Source organism: Hipposideros armiger, unplaced genomic scaffold (genome assembly GCF_001890085.2).
Source record: "Hipposideros armiger isolate ML-2016 unplaced genomic scaffold, ASM189008v1 scaffold_182, whole genome shotgun sequence".
Taxonomy (NCBI): domain Eukaryota; kingdom Metazoa; phylum Chordata; class Mammalia; order Chiroptera; family Hipposideridae; genus Hipposideros; species Hipposideros armiger.
The window spans coordinates 2529748-2557013 of NW_017731532.1; the positions used below are offsets into that span (position 1 = coordinate 2529748).

The window sequence follows — 27266 nt, forward strand, 5'->3', positions numbered from 1 at the left end:
CATATAAAGAGAGAAAAAAGCCAATAGATTTTGGGATAGCACTTTTGTTGATGTGTTCCTTAGATATGTTCCTTTTTATCCTTAACTTTGCAAAAATCGCTGGAAATGGAAATTACTATGTGTTTACAATTTGAACTCAAGTGTACCTGAACAAGAATGGTTAAATGTCTTTTCTTGAAATGATATATTTATAGAGTTTGACACAAAGAAAATAGCTAAGGTTATACAACTCAGAAGAATCAAAAGATACTGCAGTAACACAAAATTGACTTTTAATGTTTACCAGTTCATTGTGTCTTACAGAAAATGAAAACATTTTTTGTTTGTTTTTCTTGTAATACAGATTGGTTCTTTTTCTCAGATTTGTACTCAATAGGTATTAAATGCATTTAAATACTGATTTTCTTATAATCACGTGGCTTAGTGACTTTTTGTATGTTTTATTTCTTTTGTTGTACATCATTGCTGCTCTGGCAGTAGTGAGCTATGATACAGTTAACTTCTCAACAAAACTGTCAGTTATCCATTGATCATTCTTGATGCATTCTATGCTAAAAACTGATAGCAATTCCTTTTTAACCCTCCCATTCTTAGTGGTCAGCTACACCATGAGACCACCATATTCTTTGGAGCACTGAAATCAAGAAACCTAGTATGGCTGCCAGCAACCAAATTGGAATCTCCTTTGATTCTACTTCTAATTGCCATAATAATGAGCAACTATATTATTGCATAAAATAAAACTTTAACAGGTACCGGCCCCCTTTCTATGAGAGAAAGTTTAAATTTACAAATACCATATTTGACTAAAAATTACTGTGATAAAATATGGCAGCAGTCATTAAAAGATGGTGTCCAGTGTTAATGTGATAAATTTGTTTCCATTCCTATTCTTTTTATATGAATTATTTCTTCTTATTGATTGGGTTTTCAAATGTAAGTGTCTTGGTGAAACTTGCAGATAATATTTGTTCCTTATATGTGCCACAAGTGTTAATTAATTATGGACAAAATAATCAAAATAAGATTTCTTAACCCAGACTCCCATCTTACCCCTCTGATACTCTTGAGCCCCAAGTCTGAGGAACAATTTCTGAATTAGCCTGTATTGTGCTGACACTCTGTTAGAAAACTTTTATTTTCTGACATCCTCAGTGAGATATCTTGGGGAATGAAGGAAGAAAATAGACATTTGGTGGAAAAATGGCAAAATGATAAAATTAAAAAAAAACAAAAACTTATTCAAGTAGAAGTCCAAAGGGGTAACGGGATTATCATCCTTTAGGGGAAGTCAGAAGATAAAAATTCTGCCTGGCAGTATTCTTTTTTTTTTTTTTTAGTTTTTTTTTTTTTACAAGCATGGAAAAATGGTGTGCAATTAGTATAGATTTTAATCAGCTAACAGTCAGTCCAGAGTTTTTGATCAGCACCAATTGCTATACTAGTAAGTATTCAAAAGTTAAGAAATGCTACTATACTTAACGTTATAAAGGTAGAGTTCTGTAGCAATAACTGAAAATTATACATCTGCTTCAAAAGAAATTTGTTTCCACTTGCATTTCCAATACAATTTTTGTAACGTGGGTAATAATTGTTCAAGTATGGGCTTCCTCCAATGAGCTAACCCCCATATTTGAGGCATTAGAGTCACTCTTTTGGAGATAGTCCCCTCTTTAAATAATATATTCATCTTACTCTAGACCATTCAGGTATTTTTAATTTAAAAGTTCGAGTTCTATTTGTATCAGCAGTGTTTGAGTTAAATCTCACAATCTCTTTGGATTTATATTTTTGTACAATTTGCATATCTAGCCTAATGTAAAAATGTGCATGCATACATTGTCATCTTTTAATATTAAAGCATCTAAAAATTTCCAGGTATGCTTTTGATAAAAGAAGCAATCTATTTTTATTTACAATATTTTGTCTAGGTAATGTATGAATATAGTTATGGTTTCATCAACTTCCAATTGTTCTATACCTTCCACACATGTAACTCTACATTTAGAAAGTAAATTTATTAGGATTATTACAGAGCTTTAAATGCAACCACAATCAATTCAGGAAACAGATTTATTTACTCATGTTCATGGGAGGAAAATCTACATAAAAACATTCATGAAAGCAAACCAGCTATGTCATACTTGGATTATTATACTAAATCCCATTTATTAGACCTTATTGTGAAACAATGGGAAACCATGAAATGTAATTTGAATACAAATATTGGTCCCTGTGGGGTCTCAAGAGTCATAAAAATACAGGAATACAGAGGTTTATTTAAAATTGGAGCTGCTAATGTGAAAGTTGTTTTTCTGAAGCTGGACTCACCTTTTCACTTACTGAAGGTTTTAGTGTAAACTCTTTGATGACAGCTTCAGTGTTTCATTTATGCCTAGTGGTGACCAGCAAAGAAAGTGACAACATTGACCACATTTTCTATCTAGAGGAAGGTTTAGAACTACTTTGTTGCCTTTTCCCCCCAAACACAGGCACCAGTTGGGCTAGTGTATATACAAATAGGAAATAAAAAGAATTTTGAAAGTTGGGACCTTATTTCTTGGTTAGGCAAATATGTAGTTGTTTATTTCTTTTTTATGATTTAAATTTTTCAATGTAATGTAAATAAGAAGGAAATATTAAATAGTTTAAAGTTTTTTTTTATAGGACAATAAGATTTTGTAGGCTAACATAAAATTAAGCTGCTAAATTTTACAATTTTTCTGTCCAGCAGTTTATCTATATAACTGCCCTGAGTAGATGCTAAATGCTGCTTAGCAAATGACCCTTAGAATTTAAATATAACTCAGTAAAGCTACTCAAAAGATAAAACAATTCTTTTTAAGCATGTGTAATTTTAATTAGAAGGTAAGAGTCTCTTATTGGTTAAATATTATCTGCTTATTTATGTTTCATACTTCATATAAATGGGGTTATTAAGGAGTTTTAACTGTGCTTGTTATTATGCATTGGAGTCCATATGAATTTTTCTTTCTTTTTTTTTTTTTTTTGGTCAAAAAGGCAGGATTTTAAAGAGTAAAATATTCTATTAGTGACTTGAAATATTAACTTTTAGAAAAGAGTAGATTATTCCCTTGTGAAACTGAGTTTTGTGCAGCCTCTCAGAATCTGTTTATGTAAAGAAGCCTGTATTTCAAATCTGTTGCTCTAGTTTGTTTATTGTAGTGCATTTCAAAATCGTACAAATGTGTAAAATTTGTGCTTGTGGAAGCTGCTGCTCTGAGTAGCTTTCCTTCCCTTAATTTAATCCTAGCAATCCTCAAACTATTGCATGCCCTGCTCATGAAAGGATACTTCGTTGGGATGATGTAGCCTAAATAGTTTGACTCTCTAAAGCCTCCTTATGTAGCACTTCCCTTAACATTATATTAATTTATAATATATATTGAATGATAGCTTTACAAAAACAAATTAATGAATTGATCTTTATGAAAATGACTCTTTACAGTAAGTAAAAAACGGTTATCACAGTTTTGGTAACTTGCATGAGTTCGTATTGAAAAAAAAACCTTTCACATGTTCTTAATGACTCGAAACCTGACGTGCTCTAAGGCGCACGCTCAGTTGTATGCTCTGAAGCAGTAGACACCATACAGCTTATGCTTTTTATCTGGGAAACCCACGAAGCGCACCGCAGCCTCAGTGGGACTGCAGCGCCTTCTTGGCCTAGAGATGGGATAGCGGACACTGCCATCCGCCAACCAGCCCGCATCGCAGCGGTCATAACCCAGCAGTTTCCAAGCAGCGAATATCTGGCCCACTTTTGCAATCTGAGCACCATCATTGAGACAAGCTTGCACCGCTTCATCATAGGTCAGCTTGGTGGGGTGGATCAGGTAGTAAAAACGGCCTGCGGGAGAAAAGGAGAGGAAGTCAATGGACCTGCCTGCGACTGAGTCACACAGGTATGGACTGGAGCCCAAACCGGAAGTGCTTTTCAGTGAAGCAGGATATAAGCAATGTCTGTAACGTTTCGGGAACATAGGATCTTTAACCAAATGTAGTACCCCTAGGTCGCTCTCCCCTACATTTTTTTTCCCCCTTGTAATACGTGTTCAGACATGCTCTTTTATAGCTTTAAAAAAAGAAAAAGGGAAATGACAGATGCAGTTTCTGTTAGCCAATTAGTGACTAAAAGGGCCCTTCTGTGCACCAGAGAAGACAGAATTCCATGTTAAAAGCGAGAGCTATTTAAATTCTAGCTGTAGCAAGACTGAACACCAGCACAAGTTTCTGGAGAGGCAAAATTTGAATGTGAAAGGATCAAAAAACATTCCTGACATAAAAAGTCCATTTAAAAAATATCAAAAGCCCTCAAGTCCTTTTCATTACAGGTATCAATAAGACATTATTCTTATTCAAAGACTACAGTATGAAAATGCAAAAAATACAGGAAGTCACTTGCCATAAATAATACGGGCTCACAATGTGAACCTAGTCTGTTCACTCACTAGCAAAAAAGGATGAATTTATTTCTTTTTTTCAATTTTCTTCTGTGGGAGCTCTGATACCTAACTTTTTTTTTTCCACAAGAAAGAGCAAGTTAGTCTCAAGCACTTATTGGATGGTGTTAATTACTGAGATCCCTTCAATGTATATTAAATATGCATAGAATGTATAAAATATTACATCAGCTGACTGAAGTGATACTGAAGTGATTGAAGACTTTCTCAGACTTTCAGTTTTAAGTAAAATATAATCTCTTATCTGATGACACATTGTAATGTGATATCCCCCTGCGCCTCATTAAATATAGATTACTGAAGTATAAATTAATGCTTGCCAGTTCTTTCTAGACTAAGACGATGTGATTTGGAGAAAGGGTAGAGGCCATTGGAACATTAGCTAGAAAGATCTTTCTATCATCTATCCCAGAGGTCGGCAAACTACAGCACATGAGTCAAATGAAGTTTTATGAGAACATAGCCACACCCATCCATTTAACATTGTCTATGCTGCTTTTGTGTTACTACCTACAAAGCTACATTAATTGAGTAGTTGCAACAGAGAGCATATGGCCCACAAAACCAAAAATATTTACTATCTGGCCCGTTATAGAAAGTTTGTTGATGCCTGATCCCTTGCTATTTTTCCTAAAGCATGTCACCAAGGAACTGAAATAAAAAATGATGGGACCAGGGTTTGCTTTATATATGTGCAACCTGTGCAGTTACACAGGGCCCCATGATTGGTTTAACACCCTGTTATCACCCTCTTAAAATTCTCAAGTTTTGAACAAGGAGGCTACATTTTCATTTTGTACTAGGCCCCACAAATTATGTGATTGCTCTGGATGTAAGAAGGTAGGGTCGGGAGTTAGGATGAATGCGACAAATCAGTCATTGACATTAAAGCAACTTGCATCTCTTTTCTGCTGCTTTCACCACCAATGTTATTTCTACTTGCAAAACTCTCTTTATCCTAAGCTTTGTTGATCATTTATGAATATATTGATGTTGTGATTTAGAGAAGGAGAACGTGACACAGAAGTCACCTGTATATCAGTTGGGAGATCTATAGCCAGAGAGGGCACACAATGGCAGCCTCATTTTTGGCAATAAGAAACAAACCCCAGACAATTTAAGCTATTTCATAATAACAATCAGATGCAATAAAAACTAGGAATAGTAGAAATTTTTTACTTTTGCTTGACTTATGTGGATTTTTTTTTTACATGATGTTAAAGAACTTTTTACATCTTTTCAAACTGGAGCAATACTCAAAGCTTTCATTTCTTTTTTTTAAGTGGAAACAATTAAAAGTCAAGTCAAGTGGCATAGTATGTATCGGTCTCTAGCACAGGAAAGAAGGCAGAACAGTTAATATCTTACCATTGAAGTTGGATGTAAAACAGAACACATCATATCTGCTCTTATCTTTATCCCAAAACCCATAGTTCCTGACACCAGGCACCGTGTTCTGGCCTCCGCAGGGCTCTCTGGGCTTGGTGATGGGGTATTGCACAGAGCCATCACTGAGCCAGCCGGCATTGCACCAATCTAGCCCTCCCCGCCAGGCATCATACAGCTGGTCGAAGGAGGCGATCACAGCATCCTGGTCCAGGCAAGCCTGCTGTGCCTCGTGGAAATTGAGATTGTAGCGCCCTAGTCGTGGAAAGTAAGGAAATACCACACCTGTCCAAAGGAGAAAGCATGCGATCATTAGCGACACAAAAAATAACAACTATGAGTAAATCCCACTTCACCGGTGAAAAACATAAAAGAATCTCCGTCAGAGGAAGCAGAAGTTTTTGGTCAACGCTCAATGGCTTCTCATGGCCCCTTTCCCCTTCAAATAGCCTCTGAGCTCTGAGCATCTTGCAATTAGCTACATGGTATGATAACTTCAGTGATTTACCTCTTTTGCTGATGATAGTTCAACTCATCCTTAAAATTCTCCTTTCTGAAATGATTCATGTGCAGATTATATTTTCCAAAGAGTCCTCTTTGAGATTTATCACCTGCTACTGGTTACTAACCCTAAAATGGATTACCATTAAGCCCTCTGTCACTTGGGAAAAAGTCACTGTTGAATATTAGGAGTGGTAGGGGATGGAGAAGTAGTTCTGGGAGAGAAGGTATTTATCAAAATTGACAATGCTTTTTCTTAGTAATTAGTCTTCTGTAATTAGTTTTATATAGTCTTTTAATGTACAGTCTTTAAATGTATAAACAAATGTTAAATTATTCAAATGTAGATATATACCTACTTTTACAGGTGCTCCTAAAAACTTGCAGGTAAGTAAGTTTCACTTAGGAGGCTTCTAATTCAGAGAAACCCAAGAGTGAATCCTTTGCATATCTAACAAAAACCTAATTAAGCAGTCTTATTTCATATTAATAAGACAATTCTTTACTGTGAGGCACACCTCCATAAAAAGCATTGTGGCTATCTTATTTAGTACAGTTTTTACTGTAGCCCTTAATCTTTTCTGTCCTTGACCAATGCAACAAAAACAAGGACTTTCATTTTAAAAATTTCCAATATTGTTTGTCAGCTTCCATATTCATAATATTAAAACCCAAACTAAGCTTTCAAAACCATTTTTATTGCAAATAGAAGAAAAAAACAAAACAAAAAAACTTTCCAAAGCTTGTCCTATACAAGATAGGTACAGAATAGACATCTGTTGATTAAGATTATGCCAAAGAATTAAGTTAAATATTTGAAAGGGCAAAACCTTCAGGAAATGTAAATGATGTGACTCAGAACTTGACTTTGCCTGGAAAGATGCAATGGTTTTCCAAAAGCATTCCTTTTGGTCAAATAATCATGGGAGATGATTGAGCTGTCTCACAACTTTCTGCACAATCTCTTTAACGAATTAGGATTCCATTAGAAAGCAAGTTGTGCCATTTCCTGGACTTTCAGAATGACCACTGTATCAAAATGTCTCCCCCCATAGTTGCTAAAAGGCAATTAATTTAGAGTGATTATTCAAAGCCTTACCTTGGAATTTTTAAATATAATTAAAAATAATTAATATTTTAGCATGTGAAATATAAAAACTTATCCCACTGACATAGTAGTTTGATGAATTATATCACATGTACTATATTTATGAGCCTGCAGACTCTATTCAAGATGAATGTACAATTCACTAACAGTGTAACCAGCACACAGGAAATGTTTTCTTTTATAAGTTGTCATGGAAGGCTCTACAAAAAGACATTTCATAGCCTAAATCAAGTCGGGTCCACCGAAGGCTTCTGCAGGACACGTTTGTCCCTCTAGGGCAGTCCAGCTGGCACTGCCCACGACGGGCAGAGATCCAGGAAGGTTTCCTGATCTCATCCTGCCTTCTCAGGTTCTTGGCTGAGGGATCTGTACGCTGAATCAGAGCCAAAGGGAAGGAGGAAAAGACTCTCTGGGTTGCCACTGCCTCCTGCAGTGATGATGGCAGGGCAGCCTGGAGATGGCTCTATCTACGAGCTATGCCCAGGCATCCAGCTAAGAACCCACTTAGTGCTGGGAAGGACAGTTACCCCGTCCCCTGGTGCCTTTCTTCCTCTTTCCTCAGCAACCCCAGGAATGTCGCTGAAAGGGAAAGTAATTTATACAGTAGAGGTTTCCTTGGCAGCTAAAACTCAAGTGATAGAAAATCTTAAAGTATCTCGATGTGGAGAGAGAAGGAATCCATTTGGGTTGCTTTCCATTTCCCAAATGGCTCAAGATGGTCACAGTGGAAAATGTAGAATATTTTAATTTACAATAATTTTAAAGACCAAGATAACCTTTCAGGTATAAATTCACTATAGCAGGTTTGGTGGACTCTTGTGGGCATTAGGAAAATATTTTCATTAGTAATTTGTCCTTGATTAACCACTGAATGTTACTGAAATATGACTGCTTTGGTTCTATATCCAGTGTAATGTATTTTTATTTGAGTTCCTTTCAAATTTAACATAATTTCATGCAACCATTTCTTAAAGTCAACGTGAAGCCCTATATTAAAATTTTACTATTTTTCAGTTGTAAGAATAAATGGTCATCTTATTGTTATATTAACTTAAAGATTTACATAAATTTTAATTAATGTTTGATGATGCTGGAAGGAACACATTCCAAGTACATTAAGGTTAATTTCTACGTCTTAGCCAAAGTTTTAAAAGCTTCATTGTATTGTGCACATTTTACTAATCAGAAGTTTTTAACAAGCAAGTTGGGACATTTCTGGAATGACATGTTTGTTAGTCTTTTATTTATTTACTTATTTTCTTCCGGCTAGCTAACATTAATTAACATCTCGGGCTCTGACTGCAGAGACATTCTTGGCTCTGTGGAAAAATGTGCAATTCCTACAGCTGAACTATGGAGCAATGGTGATTGCTTTAGTCCAGCATTACAAAAACAAGAAAAGTTAAACTTTCATGGGTGAGAAAAACAGATGTATAGTTATTTTGTAAGTATAATTATTTTATACTTACATGTCAAAATATAATCAAAAGCTCTTCACTTTTCTAGGAAGGGCTGGTATGTATCACTACAAAGGGGATTAAAAAGTATGATACATTATATGGAAAATAATAATATCAAATGATGTGAGTAGTTTAGTCGAAATATGTTTTGAAAACATTATTTAAGATTTATAATGGCACAGTCCAATTCATCCTAGTTGTTGGCATATGACATATGAAAGGTTTTCATACCACGGTACATATAAAAACTAAATTTCAGCAACTCCATAAAGTAAATGCATTTAGTAATAAAAAGGCAGAGATCATACAGCCTAATTTTACCTTCTTCAGGGACTCTCATAGTGCCTGGCGGTGTTGTGTACATATCTGAAATTATTTTTCTATTTTTGAAAGCTCTCAGACTATATTTTTGCTTATTTGGCCTCATTTTTACCAATGTTTATTGATATATTAATTTGAATCAATCACAACTGATAGCACAAGGTGGCATGCGACCTGGAGTCAAGAACTACAACTAAGAGAGATGAGAAGGTCACAAAAAGGCAACTAATGATATCATGCAATTTATTAAATACATAAAGCTAATAAATCTCCATACACGTGATGGGATTCTATGGGATTCAGAAGGTTAAATATTCAGTGATGTGCTAGTTGACCAAACGTATTTTTCCAAAGGCACAGATCTGTTACAGGAGGTGAAAGGAACTTCCAAGAAACACACACCTATAGTTGATGTGGGTAAAGAAGGGAAGTATTCTATCAATGCAGCCAGAATTCATTCTTTAGTGTAAAGAAACACTGAAGTTCATGAATGTAAGATGTTTTGAGGAACATGAGAAACTAGGAGAAGAGTTTTCCTATTGGCAGGGCCTATAGAGGGTGGGGTTTGGGCTGAAGAGACACAGGATGGCAAGGACACTTTTTGTTGTTTAGCTGTCTATACATTTGTGTTCTTGAACCTGCTGAATGTATTACATATATAAGAAATAAGGGCCGGCCGAGTGGCGCGTTGGTTAAGAGCTGGCTTGGGATGCCAGAGGGCCCGGGTTCGGATCCCACATTTGAGGGGCAGTGACACTGCCCTCTACAGCTAAGATGCTGAACAACAGCTCAACCTGAAGCTGGGCTGCCGTGAGTCTCCGGTGATGGCGTAGGCTGCAGCCCCTGCTGCAGTGGCTTGCCATGGGATACCGTGTGTAGCCAGCAACCAGCGTGAGCAACCAGCAGCTGCTGTGAGCAGCCATCCAGAAGCTGGCGACGGAGCTGCCTCACCTGGGAAGAGCTCAATGATGGTGCCAACTTGGGCCAGTGAAGCAACATCCTCCATAACTAGGCTGGAGAACAAACCGACAGCAACTTGTCTGTTCCCCTTCCCCCAATTCCCCAGTGCTGTTCCTATCCCCCAATTCCCCAATAAAAATCTTAAAAAAAAAGAAATAAAATTTCCCCCCAAAATGCCTTGCCTGTTTAATATTCAATGTCTAAGTGACTATAGACTATTAAAAACAATTGCTTCTTTACAAGAATATTTAAATAAATTTGGAGGTTATTTTTTTGTTAAATTAAGTTTTCATGGTTGCTTTACAGAATACAATTACATGTATTTTAGTTAGCAGATGTCCTTCCCAAAACTTGCCATTATTTTGAAACTGAGATAATTTTAGAAGTATAATAAGAAAAAGGCATCCAATCTGAATTTCTCAGTAACCATGTAATGAGATTTAAATTTTCAATAGCAAAAAGCAGTTTCTGAATATTATTAATTCAGTTCCACTGCACGTTTCTCCTACTTGCAAATAGCTTCAATTTTGCATTTAACCATTATGTGTACATTTCAAATATGAAAGCTGGACTCACAGACAGACTGCAAAATACAAAAGAATAGAAAAACATGCTATGCATGGACTTTTGGCTTCTCATACCATCACTATGGTAACCACTAGACATTACCCGTCATGCAGTGAAAGAGCAATGATTATCATGTCTAAGTTCGACATGATTTATAGGTACTCACCTTGTAAATCTAACGCTACCACAGCAGTATCATCTTCTAATCCTTCAATCACCTCACACTTATATCTGCCATAATCCTCCAGGGTGAGGTCTGTGATCACCAAAGAAGCATCGTTATCACTGCCTCCCTTCAGAAACACTCTACCCTGGTAGCCTCCATAGGCTTTCTTGTGGTATCCCATGGAAACAAAAACGTCCACTTCCTTGAGGTAATCTGAAGTGAGCTTGGTCCACTTAATTCGAATTTTGTGGGTTCCTGAGCCAAACGTTGTAGGGTCTCGATAAAATTTACATGGCAGTGTAACATTGCCACCTCTGTGGGAGAACACCTTGGCTTGTTCTGCTTCCACGAGTAGATGGGGGCCATTTTCTGCTGTAATTAAGAAGAAAAAGAAGAAAAAGAAAATAGCTATTAACATGCTTTTAAACTTTTTTATAAAATGAAATGTGCTACCTATACAGAGTATCTGGCAAACAGTAGCATTGGGTGATAAGCTTCTCTGCATTGTTGGACATCAATCTCTTTTGAACCATGTAAAAATATATCTGTAATAACTAGAAGGCATCTATAAGGTAGCTATGTCTTTAAAGCTCTGAAAAAAGGAAGCACGTGCATTGTAATTATTAAGAAATATTGGAATAAGACTCCATCGTCATCTGAAGTTGGATGATTTTATAATAAATTTTATTTTTTTATTTACATTTAAATATCAAAAATGTAGAAATAAGCCCAAGAAAAGTAACAGAGTATCATGACTATTTCATCAATATAAACCAAAAAATTTCAAGGTAGGTAAACTTCTCCCCTCCTAGGTGGGCTTTCTAATACAATAAATCTGTATTATATTTATGGAAAAAGTATAAAACAACATGATTAACTTTAATTATACTCTTTTGGGCAAAGAACTTAAAATAGCTTTACATTTATGGCCTCTATTGAAATACATACCTGTGATTAAAAATGCCATTCTGGAACATTTTAAGCAATATATATTTTATTTTCACACAAAGGCTAGATATCAGAAAGGTATTTTTAGAGAATGCTTTAAATAAAACCTCCAGATTTTCAAATGTATGCCTCAAAGCTGAATGTTAAAAGTGTATCCAAAGTTATACTTATTTTTTGATTAACCAAATCATTATATCTTTATTCCCTTAAATCTCCTTCTGCTCCCTCTCTCTTTGCTTCCTGCTCTGTATTATTTTACAGTTATCTTGTCACTTCCACCTTTCTTTTCCTTGCCCTTTGCTTGTCCTCCTCCTTCCTCCAAGGACTTTATAGCCAGCCTTCCACAGAGCACCGCAGTATCCCAAGCTTGCCAAGTCAGCAGGGCTGCCGTTCTCTAGAGAGACAGATGTTATTTTCAGATCTTGGCTTTCTCTGGGGTTTCCCCTGGTTAGCTCATTGTGCTTTTGACCTTGACAAGGTTTCTTGAGGATGCACAAGATTTGAAAATGGGAAAGTGATATAAGAACTCTGGGACACAAGCACCTTCTCATCCATACATAGCTTTCATAGGCTGCCAGATCTACCTTTCATGCAGCCCTTCCTGCCTTAGGCAGGTAGGTACTGAACAAACCTTGGCAATGAATCATTTAAGATACACAAGTCACCAGGAAGAGGAGCCACTTACCTCCAGACAGATCTGAAAATGTAGCTAATGGCATACATTAGAGTCAGATTTTAAAATAAAAAGTGTCCAAAAATATAGTGGTTCTATTTTTACCATATAGCAATCAGAATTATGTATTAGTGGAAAAGAAACATAATTTCATGTATAAGTCAGCCCCAATCCTCAGAACTGAAAAGTTTAACAAAGCCATCAGGGTCCCTACTTTGCATAGATTAAAAAAAAAAGAGGATAATGGCTTAATTAAAATGAATCACAAATCCAACTCGTTCAGCATGTCCTTTGGATTCTAGTTTTTATCTTCTTATTTAGGGGCATAGAATGGTAAGAGACAAAAAGTAAATCTATCCAACTTTACCCTACATAATTTCCTACAATAACCTCAATGATCGCATCCAAGCTCCACCTCAATGTCGCGAGTGCCTTCTTTCTGGGAGGAGGGAGAGAGGCTGTTGACTGAGTTTTTGCTCAGTTATACCTGAGGGCCACAGGGGACATCTCAAATCCAGACCCCTGGGAGGATACTTGGGAACTGGGCCTTTGCATGCCAGGACCCGAGTTTAGACATGACGCAGAGCTACAAGAGGTTGCATGCAGTTTCATTATTATTATTTCAAGCTTTTTAAAGTCAAAACTAATGTCCAAATTCACTGCGATGGGGGTGTTACAGTAGTTATAGGAACAAGGACTTTAATGTGATAGAGACATTGTTCTAACCTTACCTCTTCAATTTACTGGCTTGAGGGCCTGGAAGAAGCTGTGCAACCGCTAAGCTCCAATTTCCTTATATGTGAATTAAGGGCAGTAATGTCTACCATATATAATAGACCTAATAGACACATAATGCACTTAGAATAATGGCTGACCTAATGTCAGTGTCCACTCACTGCTAACTGTTCCTACTGTGTAGATTTTCCACAGTATTTCTCAAATATGATAGATACTGCCTGATACTGGGCATAATTTTGGCATACATTAACTTTCCATAGTTTCACTGACTTATAAAGTTTTGAACCATGTGGAATGAAAAATACATAAAATGCCACCTGTGTTATATAGGAAACTTGGAAATTATCATGTGGTTTAGCATAATCATAAGGTGTTCCAGACTGTGTACAAGGTCTGAGTGTTTTATAAATTAAAGAGTTAAAGCAAAGATTAAAACTCTTGTACAAAGGACTGAGACTTCTAATTTTTTTCTGTGGTTAACTGTTAATCATCTTGTAGTATTTTAGAAGTATAAGTTTCTGATTTTTTGAGGTACTATTTACTTTTACTCCAGCAGTATGCATAGATGATGACTTATGTGATATACTATTGAGAATTCAGCAGACACCAAAAATCCACTGGCTTTCCACAAAATAATTTTTCTAACAAGCTTGCCAGCATGTGTAAATTGCTACCATTCTTATTTTTTTGGTGGCTGGGGTGTTGAGGCAATAGATGCTAAAGTCCCTGGCTGAAACTCAAAGAACCCTAAGGAAGATGTGTAACATATAATATAGAGTGACTGAGGGCCTTTAATAGTCATTAACCGAAACCCCCACCATGGCCTTGAGAACAATGTATTCTGTTAGTTTGCTTGTTTTTAGGAGACTCACATTGCAGATTATAGAGCACTGAGCATTGATGGCAGGAGCAGCCTTGCCTATTCTGCAATCAGAATAGGCAAGATGTAGGCATGAACACTGGCCAGTGAGTCGGAAGCTCTGGCTTCCATTGGAGGCTCTACCAGGGCTTAGCTATTTGAGTGACAGGTCTGTCATGAGACCATTAAGCTTAACACTCTTATCAGGCTCACTATGGCAGGTGCTCATGATAGGGATCAGCCAAGAAACACATTAAGCTGGAGAGTGGAGAGGGCAAGCACAGAGAGCAGAAAAGGGAATGGAGAGAGCTGATGACAAACTTGGCATTGTCTTGCCTCAACAATGAGTCTTGAAACTCTTCATTAGATGCAAAAACCTGGATTGATTTGAAATTAATGTTTAAACCAAAACTGTTCAATCAACAGGCAGTTGCAAAGCAAATAAAATGTAAAAGATAAAACTAAACCTTGATCATCAGAATGAGGATTGCTTTTTTCCTTTTTTTTTTAATATGAAAAAATAAACCAGGCAGTACACAGGTATTCATTATTTTTTGGGGGTGTCTGAATTTTTTAAAGGTTCAATTTGTAACTTGCAGTAATTTTATATTTCTGTCAGTGAGTACCAATGACAGTGACTTGAAAGTTCTGATGTCCTTCAAAGACCACAGTTGTCTCCAGGGGAAACAGCAGGGCCTCATTATTATTTTACAAATTCTGCTGTGAAATCCAGAGGACATCATTCAATTTCAACAAATTATAAAAGCAATGGCATGATCAGACACCTGATATTTGTACTGCTATGTAATTTAGATAAAGTCTTTTAAACAATAGGAAAAAACAATTAGTTGCTGGAAAAAATTTGGAAATATGATATTGGACTATTATCTATTGTTCTTAGTTCTATTAAGAAAATTATGGTGTTTTTTTTTTTTTGGCCATTCCTTACCAAAACAATACAGGTGATAAAAAAAAGGAGAAGATGCTACAGATCAAAGTTTGTCTTTTAAAAATATATTGTGGATTGTGTAACGTAATCAGTCTTGGTGTTGGTTACTTTCTCACTGGTGTACAGATGAAGTAACCTACAGACTTTTGGACTTCACAGACCAATATAATGTAAAAACAAAACCAAAAAACGGGAATCGATTTAATATGGCTGAAGAAGTTGCTAATCAAGGACATTAAAAATACTCCCTTCCCAAGAAAAAAGTATCACCATCATTGGAATATTTTTTGTTGTGGTTAAATATACACAACATAAAATTTGCTATTTAAATCATTTTCAAGTGTACAATTCAGTGGCATTAATGACTTTCACAAAGTCGTGCTACCACCACCCCTATTTATTGTCAACAATTTTCATTACTCCAAACAGAAAGCTAACCCCTCCCTGACATTTCAAACTGGTTGGCAGAGACTCAGTTGTCAGCTCCACGATGAGTCATTTGAGAAAAAAAAAATTGCACACATTTTAAAAATAGCTCCTTATTTGTATGACATCTGTTATCACTTTGGTGGGTTTGGATGTGCAAGACTAACACTTTGGAAGCTGTTACCTTCCTTGGGGTAGCCAAGCCTGCCCCCAGATGAGCAGCCAGGAGGCTTCTCTATCCTTATTGCTGTGCTTCCCACAGCCTACCGTAAGCTATCCTTCTCTCTCCCTCCTCCGAGTCTTGTTCACACTGTTCCTCCGGCATCAACATGGCGCCTGGATTCGGTGAGTGTCAGTGACCGAAATGGACTAGTGCTGCCTAGATCCTGTGCATAGCTATGTTGGTAGACATGGGTACCTGTTATTTGCTTTATACTGTATAAATCATATAGCTGTAAAATGAAAACACTTTATAAAAAACCAAATATACACATGAAAGATGGCATTTAAGCAGAATACATAATTTAGACATTGGTGTCTCATTGTACCTTACACATTACATTTGACTAGGATAAATAGTTTAGGAAGCAAATATGGAGTATATCACTCCTTAACCTTTAACTGTTTGTCATGACTTTGTTTCCCTCAGGTTGAAGTGAATCTAATTTTTTCTGAAGTTGCTCACCTGGAGTCAGAAGCGCCCATGTGTTTGGTCATGATTCTGATGTGAATGGGCACCTTCATATCAGAAACCTTTACTAAGGCCCTCTCTCTTCCCTGTCCCTGCTGCCCCCCAACCCTACCCCTTCCAGCCTTTACTGTCCTGTCAGAGGGCTGATCGCTTTTAAGTTGTCAGAGACAGAGCTTGACTTTCCTCCGCAGCTATTCCTGAATGCCAAGGGCTCTGAGCTCCTCCTCTATGACTCAGCGCTTCAGCGATGGCCCACCTGAAGAGGGCAAGAGAGAAGTTTTAGAGCAGCGGTTCTCAACCTGTGGGTCGCGACCCCTTTGGGGGTCGAACAACCCTTTCACAGGAGTCACCGGGTACTCTCATGTGGGCGTATCTGCATGTGGGCCTGGAGATGGATAGAGGAGCCCTGTCTTGGTTCCTAAGACCATCGAAAATATGTGTTTTCCAATGGTCTTAGGCGATCCCTGTGAAAGGTTGAGAACCGCTGCTTTAGAGGGTCTATTTTGCCCTCTGTTCTCAACGACTTAATTTAAATTTCAAACCTTTAGGGATTTGTCCCTAGCCCATCTTTGCTTTCATCTGTAGTTCAAACTCTGCCCTAAGAGTATGTGTGCTTCTTACCACTTGTGTAGATTCAAAGGAAATGGATATATTTGCATAAACTAAACCTGAAATGATTCACAAGAAACTAATAACCTTGCTAGCCTGTGCAAAGGTAAGTTGGATGTCTGGCAGAGGAATCTTGGGAGATTTTCATTGTGTATAGTGGCAGATTTTTAAGGTTTTTGAACCATGTGAATGTACAAACTAAATACAAATGGTATGAACATAAATGAAATAGTTGAGGAAATTTAACAAATTAATAAACCCAAAAATCTTATCTAAAGTATCTCTGAAAAGATACTAAAGAAGCTGGCAGCCAAGATTGCAATATATTGTTATAATTGAGGGGTTATATTTTTACAGGAGACCTATTGCTCTGTTAATAAAAATGCTATCTTTAAACATGTCTTGAAAACTTGGAAGTTTTATCTCACTTTCCCAATTCTTTAAAGATACCATTGCCAAACACGCTGAAAGTTGTTTAGTTTTGAACTTTAAAGAAGAAGTCCAATGCTAAAAACAGGACAAGTGAAGATTGCTCTTTGCTATAAAGAGGTCACTGCTGTTTTTCACCATCCGTAATCATGTCTTCTGGTCTCACAGGCTACAATAATTTATTCCGCCCATCCGCCCCACTCCCTACCACTCCTACCTTCTCTCTAACCACTTTATAGTCTTTGTGCCCTGCTGGTTCCTATCAATCTACAGCTGAACCAAATTGCCTAGAATTGTGTTTCTATAATTTCCTTAAGTAGCATATGTCCTTCCTGCATCATCTGATCTGATGAGCCATGGAACATCCTCCTAGGTATTGACCACATCCGTCTCCCTTCCTTGCCTTCAGCTAAATTAGTTCTCTAATGGGAAGCTGCCCAACACCAAAATGTTGTATTGTTTTGGATGACGCTGAGCACGAATGCATACCGTGTTATTGTCATATCCAAGTTTCATTGTTAAAAAATTAGGATTTTCTTTTTAGAGCCTGGAGGCTGTTCTATGGAATTATTATTTATTTATTTTTTTCAGGGACAATGGAACTTTTTCTCCCCAAAGGATATCTTATGCAAACCTTTGCTATATAAATCTGCTAAAAAGGTAAACTTCTTGGCTTGAAATGTGCATCAGGAACCCCCTGATAGCTCTAAGGGGTCAAGTGAACATGATTTAAACATCACTGTTCTGAGATGTAAACTTGACATTCTGTTAATATCCTGGAAAAATATTTGGTCTCTTTTTAATTCTCTTTTCTTCATCTTTTTTTTCTACCAGGAAGAGGTAAAGTGTGATGAGGGAGTTTAGCTCTGTTCTGTTGATTAAGTTCTTTGTGGGTTTTTCTTTTTCCACATTCATTATTATTTTGTCTATTTTCTCAACACTCAGAGCTTATGGGTAAAGCAAATGGACCATGCCTCTTCCATTGTGTCATGGAACCTCTCTGTGCCTGAGGTTCCTCATCAGTAAAATAGAGTTAAGCCATCTTCTTCCCAGGGGTCTGCTGAGGGTTATATGAGGTGATATGTTGAGAACTTCCTCGGTCCTGGCATACCTTGACTGCCCAGTAAAAGTTGGCTCTCACTAAAGAGTAGTTACTGAGTGCCCACAATGTGCCAGGTATGCAAACCAGCTTCTATCTTCTACATCACCTTCTTTTCTCTGCTTTTACAGAAGGCAGTTCCTAGAAAGTATTGGTTCCTGACAAATTCACATCTCATCAACTTTCGATGATTCTCTTAATCCATTGGTTCTTAGCGGGACAGGTGTGCATTTTTAGGACCTCCACCTTAGAAGCCTTCTCAAAAAAGAAAAATCTATTTGTACCTATATAGTCCAACTTCTTTCTGCCACCTCCTTAATTTCATGGGGGTTCCTGACAGTCATCATTTGGGGACAGGGGTGGAATGTGTTTATTCGCAGCTACCACCCGACCCCTAGCTCACTCTTCCAAAGAATCATCATGGTGGCCTATTGGAAAAGTTTCTCTGAAGTGGAAGACTATACATTTTTTTATTGATTTGTCTTCTGAAATTTAATTGTATCAATTGAATGGAATAAAATGGGGGCCAATATACCCCCTGCTTCATTTAAAAGGTCCCAAGGAAAGGCTTAGATGGAGGGTGTATGATCCCAGTGTGAGTTACGAACACAAGAACTGGCCTGCCTGAGTTTGAATCTCAGCTTTACCATAATAATCATATAACCTGGGGCAAGCTACTGATCCTCTCTCAACTTCAGTGGGGATAACCACCTTTATACAGTGTTGTGGGGAGGTCTAAGTGAGGTGACTCAGGTAATGTACTTTCTACCGTGCATCACACACAGTAAATGGTTTTAAATGTTAACATTAATATATTAATATTATTGCCATCAGTAAGTCAGATACAACTGGTCCCAGAACTAGAGACAATCTTAGTATCTTTGTCAACTCAGAGTTGCCTGCTCTGGTTAATAATTTTCAGAATTTAAATTTATCCATGTTATCAAAGATTTATGGATAAAAATAGCATTCAATTCCTATTATTTTAGACTTAGAATTGAAAATGGGTTATTACAATTATAAAGATATTAAGGAACACATTACAGGAATATAAACTGGAAAATAAATTTGAACATTTCACTAATATGGCGAATTACTCTTCAGGATTTTAACTGTAATAGAGGCTTGTCTCAAAGGCTATGGGGAAATCAAAACAGCCTGAGTCATTCTTCTTTATTAGGCTGTAATTAACCACACACTCCTTAATTACTGGTAATGTCTTTATGTGGTACAGGGGTAGCTCTCAAATCTATTTGTCTCCACTCAGACCACTTCCACTTTATGGTGAAATATAAGGTCAAACTATCTGTAATTTGCAGAGAGGTCACTGTTGGTATTATACAGTGATACTGTTAATGTCTTCACTCAGTATAAAAGACATCAAGATAATACTGCTACAGACTCAATCTTGAAGGCAAAAGGGATCTTGTGATTCTTTACTTAATGAACAATCATGAATTGATATGCTTCCATGTGCCAAGTATTAAGTTTAATGCTGGGGATAGAAAAACGAAAGGGAATTCAAACACAAATGCCCAGGTGTGCAAGGCTGAGGGAGTGAAGGGAGCACCACAGTGCTGAGAACAACAGGAAGTGGAGAGGACCGTACCATACCTGGGAGCACATGCCCCATTCTAAAGCAGGTACCAGTTTCCACTGATGTTGTCCAGTGGGAATGCAGGCTGAAAAATATCACATCTTTGGATATTTCAACAGATAATAGAAATACAGATTGTCATGCAAAAATCTGCAATTTGACAATGTTTGCAGCTAACTTAGATTTAAAAAAAAAATTATAGGAAAGGCTGAGTGGCACGTTGGTTAAGAGCTGGCTTGGAACGCCAGAGGGCCCCCGTTTGGATCCCACATATGAGGGCCAGTGACACTGCCGTCTACAGCTAAGATGCTGAACAACAGCTCAACCTGGAGCTGGGCTGCCGTGAGTCGCCAGCGACGGCGTAGGCTGCAACCCTGCTGCAGTGGGTTGCCATGGGCTACCGTGTGTAGCCAGCAGCCAGTGTGAGCGGCCAGCAGCCGCAGTGAGCGGCCATCCAGAAGCCGGCGACTGATCTGCCTCGCCTGGGAAGAGCGCAATGATGGTGCCAAATTGGGCCAGTGAAGCAACGTCCTCCACGACTAGACTGAAGAACAACTTGTCTGTTCCCCTTCCTCGATTCCCCAACACTGTTCCTATCCCCCAATTCCCCAATAAAAATCTTAAAAAAAATAAAAGTTATACGAGGAAAAAAATGACTACCATCAGAGACGAGAATTTAGACTCTGGGAAGAATTTGCATGTGGGAACCTTTACATCCTTCTTATCCGCACCCGCGCTGAGGGTCTCTAAACCTCAGACCAGGGCCATTTCCTTGCTTCTATCTGCATATCCTTCTTTCTTCTTTCCCAGATTATTTCATCTAGTCCCATGGCTATAAATTTCACTTATATGCTGATGATTCCAAAACTTTCTAGCAGTATACTTTTTCCTGAACATCATACTAGTAAATCCTGCTGGTCATATATTGGGTGTCAAATCGATAACTTGTGTCCCCTTCCTCTGCCCAAATCTGTTCTCCCAATCTTCCTCAGTTTAGTTTATACCTCCATCATCCATTCCTTTTGTTCCAGCTAAAATCTAAGAGGTGTGTTGGATGTGTTGCAATCTACCAGAAAGTACTGCTATCTCTACCTCCATTTATATTTTTTAAAATTGGTTCATCTCCAACCTTCTCGACACTGCTTCCATCATGATCCAAACCACCATGATTTCTCATCTACTTCAAGACCCTCCTAAAGGTCTCCTCACCTTTACTCTTGGCCCACCATGATCCACGGCTCACGTGGTCTTCTGTTTATGTAAAACATATTATGTCACTCCCTTGCTCAACACCTTAGCCATTTTCAAGTGCTTTTAGAATGAATTCTAAACTCTGTACTCTAAACCACGTATAAAGTACTAAGGTCTCACTCCTGCATACTCTTCTAATCACATTTTATTTATTTATTTTATTTTTTTAAAGATTTTTTTTATTGGGGAATTGGGGGGATGGGAACAGTGCTGGGGAATTGGGGGAAGGGGAACAGACAAGTTGCTGTCCTTTTGTTCTTCAGTCTAGTTGTGGAGGATGTTGCTTCACTGGCCCAAGTTGGCACCATCATTGCGCTCTTCCCAGATGAGGCAGATCAGTCGCCGGCTTCTGGACGGCCTCTCACTGCGGCTGCTGGCCACTCACGTTGGCTGCTGGCTACACATGGTAGCCCACGGCAACCCACTGCCACAGGGGCTGCAGCCTACGCCGTCGCCAGCGACTCACAGCAGCCCAGCTCCAGGTTGAGCTGTTGTTCAGCATCTTAGCTGTGGAGGGCAGTGTCACTGGCCCTCATATGTGGGATCCGAACCGGGGCCCTCTGGCATCCCAAACCAGTTCTTAACCATCGCGCCACTCGGCCGGCCCTCTAATCACATTTTAAACCACTCCCTCTCCACTGCCAGGCTGAAGTTTTTTTCAGCTTCTTTCAGGTTTAAAATCACCATGTTTATTCCCATCTCAGAGAATTTGCATTTTCTACTCTTTCTACCTGGAAGGCTCTGTCCCTGGCTTTTGAAGTGACTGGCTCCTGCTCACTGCTCAGATTTCAAGTTACAGCCCTTCCCAACTCCTCCCTAAAGAGATTCATCTCACAGCCCGCTGGGGGCTTTCTCACAACACTTTTCCCTAAAAAATACTTTAATATTTATTATTTGTCTTTATTTATTCAATTGTATGTGCAGGTCAAATAAGTAGTTATAAGAAAAGAGGCTGAAGTTTAAGTAGCTTGGTTTTGGAGTATACTTTGACTTTGATATACTGTGGGCAGTCTATAAAAACTGTTTATCTTCTTAAAATGGGAGAATCTCAATGAAGTACTAACCACCTAATCAACTTTTCAGTATTTTAAGCTAATTAAGACCTTTTGTTAATGATTGTGTGATTAAAAAAACAAAGCAAAGGGAGGACATAAAAATAATCATATGTAGACTTTGGAGAGTCAAAATCTGTCAGCTTAGTTTATGACTTTTTTCAAGAGAAAATAAGAATTGTTCATAATTCATAATCCACATTATATGAGGAAAGAAAACTTTTAAAATGTACCTCTCTATACTAAAAAACAAAAACAAAAAAACCCAGAAAAAATTGTGCGAAAGTGTTCATTATTTTTTACTAGCAACATTATTATTTACAGATCGTAAATCCATTGTGAAAAAATGCAGTCACAAAACTAAGAAAATAAGAAATTGATGTAAGGACCAGCCAAGTGGCTCAGTTGGTTAAGAGCTCGCTCAAGAGTGTGAGCTCTGAGCAACAGCAGTTCAAGTCCCGGCCCGAACTGAGCTGCTGCTGAGCTGCCAACAGGTGGCAGGATGGCTCAAAAAAAAAAAAAAAAAGAAAAAAAAGAAAATTGATGTAATGCATACTGTAATTTGTAAGGAAACCAACCTATCTTTAATATATATGCCTTTGGTTTCACCTGTGCTTTTAACTACCATTCAATAACTCTGAGCCAATAGACAAAAGTTATTTCTAATGCTTTCCAGAAAAAAGGCAAAGCAAGGAGATAAAAAAAGCACCATTTCATTACAAACGATATCATCTATAAGTGGAAGTCTCACTTCATTGATATGTTTTCAATGGTGTTTTTATTTTAAACTTACAGTCATTAGAAAAAGATAGGACTTTCCTTTTCCACCTCCTTTACCTAATCTACATACTTGACTTAGTAAGTACTCCTCGTTCTAACATGCTTTGTTAATTTTATATGTGATGAACGATGGCCTTTCTGTGCTTTTATCAATAACACCCTTGTCCCTTTTGAGTAGATAGTATTTGGAAAAGGTAGGGAGAAATCTTGTTTAACTTAAGTTGTTTAATATATTTCACAGCATAATCCTTGATCATGTAAAACATACTACTCAGAGTTTAAACATGTGGTTATTGGTCACTGAGTAAATATTGAAGTCAAGTAACCAACATGTTTAATCAAAACAAGATTAAAATGGCTAACATTTGTATTGACTACTTGATAATCATTTTTGAGGGCACACATGTTTAGTGCTACTAATTGTGTCAATACAAAATACACAAAATATTTTTGAAGTAATTTCATAGAGCTTTTCGATTTCTTATGCTTTCAATGTCTTCATTGTGAAATAAAAATATTTCTATAACAAAGATTTCCCCCTCCTGGGTATTATCACTGGTAATCTCTTACTTGAATAATCTAACTTCCTAGAATTTTGATAGATGTTTGTATTCCAAGAGACTCTCCTGAAACAATAATGTTTCACTTTGCATTTACGATAAAGAACCGAAGCCAGAAAGAAATCTAAATCTATTCTTTCTTAATACCCGGTAAAGTCAGAGAAATACAGCATGTTGAAATTACTTTAACATTAAGCCACTAAGCAATAGGTCAGTGCTTCAGCTGAGTCAACGTTGATTCCTGCAAAGTTGCAATCACAGGGAAAGGCTTCTCTATTTAATGATTTTTTTCTGGATATTTGGGACAGTTTCCAAATAATCACTGGCTTCCTGCATAATTTGCTGATTTCAGCTCCCAGGATGAACACAGAAAGCAATGACTATTAGGGTGAATTTGTTTCTACCTGAAAAGATTATTACATTTACGATTTTATACCTGGAAATATTCCAAAATTTATTATTTTATTAGATGATTTATAGAATAACATAGAACTCAGAATTCTAGCTTACTCAATGACAAGTTTAGAAACATTCTTTTTTTTAGATTTTTATTGGGGAATTGCGAAGGGGAACAGTCAAGTTGCTGTCCTTCAATCTTAGTTGTGGAGGGCACAGCTAGCTCAGCTCCAAGTCCAGTCACCATGCGGCCACCCTTCGGCAGCCCACGGCCACTCAGCTCAAGGTGCCATGTTCAATTTTAGTTGCGGTTGGGCGTAGCCCACCATCCCATGCAGGAGTAGAACTGGCAACCTTGTTGTTAGGAACATGTGTTCTCACCAGCTGAGCCATCCTGCCACCTGTTGGCAGCTCAACAGCAGCTCAGCTCAAGCACAGCTCACTGACTGGCCCATGTGGGAATCGAACTGGCAACCCTGTTGCTCAGAGCTTGAGCTCTTAACTAACTGAGCCACTGGGCTGGCCCCTAGAAACATTCTTAAGATATATTTCATGGGTTTAAATCAACTAAGTGATAAAACTTTAGTGAGTATGAATACAAAGTTTTAAACAGCAAGTCTTTTTGTTTGGTAATTAATTGTTCTTTTCTCTATATTTCCACCTGTATTTAACACCTCTTATTTTTTCCTTGCTTGTTACCTTTGTTGCCCTGATAATACTGTCAGTAAGCTCACTGAGGAGATAGTCTGCCCTTCCTCAGATAAGAATACTAACTCAATGTTTTGCAGAAAGGAAGCCAATGTTCAACAAATGGATAAGTAAGCAGATTTTCTCAAAAGGACAAACAAATGCAAAGACAAGGACAATGGCTAGCGGATGCAAAGCCATATGAAAATAGACATATTTCTGAATACAGATTAAGGGATTTATAGAAGTTATGGATGAATCTATAATCATTTCATTCTTGCCTTTTCTACTTATAACCATTGTGCGTATATATATATATATATATATATATATATATATATATATATATATATATATATATATATGTGTCTATATCTAATGTAGCAACTATATAGTTGAAGAAAGATATTACCATATTTAACTTACACCCATAATTAAAAAAAACTTTTTTGAATGCTTCTGTTTAAAAAAAAGTAACAACACATAATACTATCTTCTTTCTGTAGCATTCCATTATTTTCCTTCATAGCAGTTATCATAGTCAGTAGTTCCATATTTGTAATAATGTCTGTGTCTGTCTCTCACTAGACTATAAGCTCAATGAAGACAAAGACTCTGTTTTATCATTTTAACTCCAATGCCTATTAATAGTAGGTGCTTGCCATAGACTGAGTGTGTCCCCAAATTCATATGTTGAAACCTGATCTTCAAAATGATGATATTAGGAGGTGTGGCCTTTGGGCCGTGATTAGGTGGAGCCCTCATGAATGGGATTAGTGCCCTTATAAAAGAGATCCAGGTGAGGACCCCTAACCCTTCTGCCATATGAAGACATAGAGAAAGAACGGCCATCTATGAACTAGAAAGCCAGCTCTCACCAGACACCAAATTTGCCAGCACCATGCTCTTGGCTTACCCAGTCTCCAGAACCTGAGAAGTAAATTTCTGTTATTTAGAAGCCACCCTGTCTATGGTGTTCTGTTCTAGCTGCCTGAATAATTGTGTATATGTACTTGCATGTGTGCACTATATGAGGATTTTTATATATGTATGTATGTGCCTATATACGTATATATTTCCTTCTCTTTTGGGCTCATTTATTCATATGTTGATATTCTTAATTTGATCAAATGATAATTTTCGTATTTGGCTTCATGTGCTATAGGAAACTAATAAGAGATTTTAGAATCGGTCCTCTCATACTCATAATGGTGCTAATTTTTATAATTTCATGGTGAAATTCTCTTACATTTTGTAGCTAATAATTTCCAGGTAGAATTATTAACAGTGTAAAATATAATTGATATCTGCGGATTTTGCATTTGTGGCTGCAAACAGAGTACTTTGTCTCAAAATGACAAAACCGAATTAATCTAACTTTTCACAACAGACTCATAGAATCCGAGTGAGTTTTCAGTGGAAGAGAGAAAACAAGGCTGGAGTAATGCTTATTTGGCTCTCCCATTAAACTTTGGCTCTGTAGATGGTTTGCGATCATGCATTATTAAATCCACTCCACGTCTTTTGATCCACTCTGCACCACTAGATCCCTACTCTGCAGATATTACATAAGGAACAGGATAGCAGTGCAGTGACCACACGTAAATCAAATACTCTTCAGAGCTGCATGCACACATTAGGAAGATTGTTGTGTCTCATCTCTGCTGGTCTGTCGCGGAGTGCAACGTGCTTCGTGCAGTATGGAGGCCATGTCTATGACCAGACCGAATTTGCTACCCGATCTCATAATCTTGTTCCTCATCTGCTGCCTCTCATTCTAGGAACTGAAGAGGTTTCCCTGAGATTTGGAAAGATTGAGTAGGACTTGATTAGCAACAACACCTGGACTTTGGTCTTGGATTTATTCAATGCACATGTATTGATCAACTACTACGTGCCAGGTATTGGTTTAGGTGACTGGGACACATTAGATGCAAGACCCCTGACCTGTGGAACTGACATGTTCTTGTGGCAAAGGTGGACACCAACAATTACATAAAAATAAGTAGATAGACAATGCTACACAGAAAAGGAAAAATGATATGAGAGAGGTTGGGGTGCCAGAGGAGGGGCAGAAAGCAGTAGTCAGGGCAAGCTCATTAAGGTGAGACATGAGTCCATATTTGAAGAAGAAATATACCGTTCCTCATCAGCCATGCCACCTGGGACAAGCAACATCAAATCTCTGCATCTTGGTTCCCTTACTTGTACATGAGATATTGATCTACATGATCTATACCAAACTCCTTTTAAGTTCTTAAATTCTGTTAAGTATGGTTTAGCTATGCCAACAGTACAGAATGAAAGCAGTCACCTAGTTAATGTCCATGAAGCCCACACAATGTGTCATCATATGTCACTAAATGCCACGGAGGCCACACGATTGAAGAAATGCTCATTATGATAGTGGTAATTTGGACGCATCCTATTACACACATTCATTTATTTAACAAACATATTTTAAGCACCTACTGTGTTCCAAGCCCTATCATATGGCTTAGGTGTTACAAAGCTGACAGTCTGACAGGGAGAGGGGGGCATGTTAGCACAAGGTAAAACACGCTAAGTC

General features: G+C 37.6%; 1 protein-coding gene across 4 annotated transcripts in view; it reads right to left on the reverse strand.

Moving 5' to 3' along the window:
* Positions 1-237: 237 nt before the first annotated feature.
* HAPLN1 (hyaluronan and proteoglycan link protein 1) overlaps positions 238-27266 on the reverse strand; it is a 73036-nt gene continuing 46007 nt past the window's right edge. For 3 of the 4 annotated variants that reach the window (XM_019652577.1, XM_019652579.1, XM_019652578.1), the window contains exons 3-5: positions 10954-11325; positions 5853-6155; positions 3012-3871 (exon numbers count right to left, since the gene is read on the reverse strand). In XM_019652577.1, coding sequence (XP_019508122.1) covers positions 3582-3871; positions 5853-6155; positions 10954-11325 — 965 coding nt within the window. In that variant the 3' untranslated portion in view covers positions 3012-3581. Of the gene's footprint in view, positions 3872-5852; positions 6156-10953; positions 11326-27266 lie in introns of all 4 variants that reach the window. The other variant, XM_019652580.1, reaches the window with a different exon arrangement.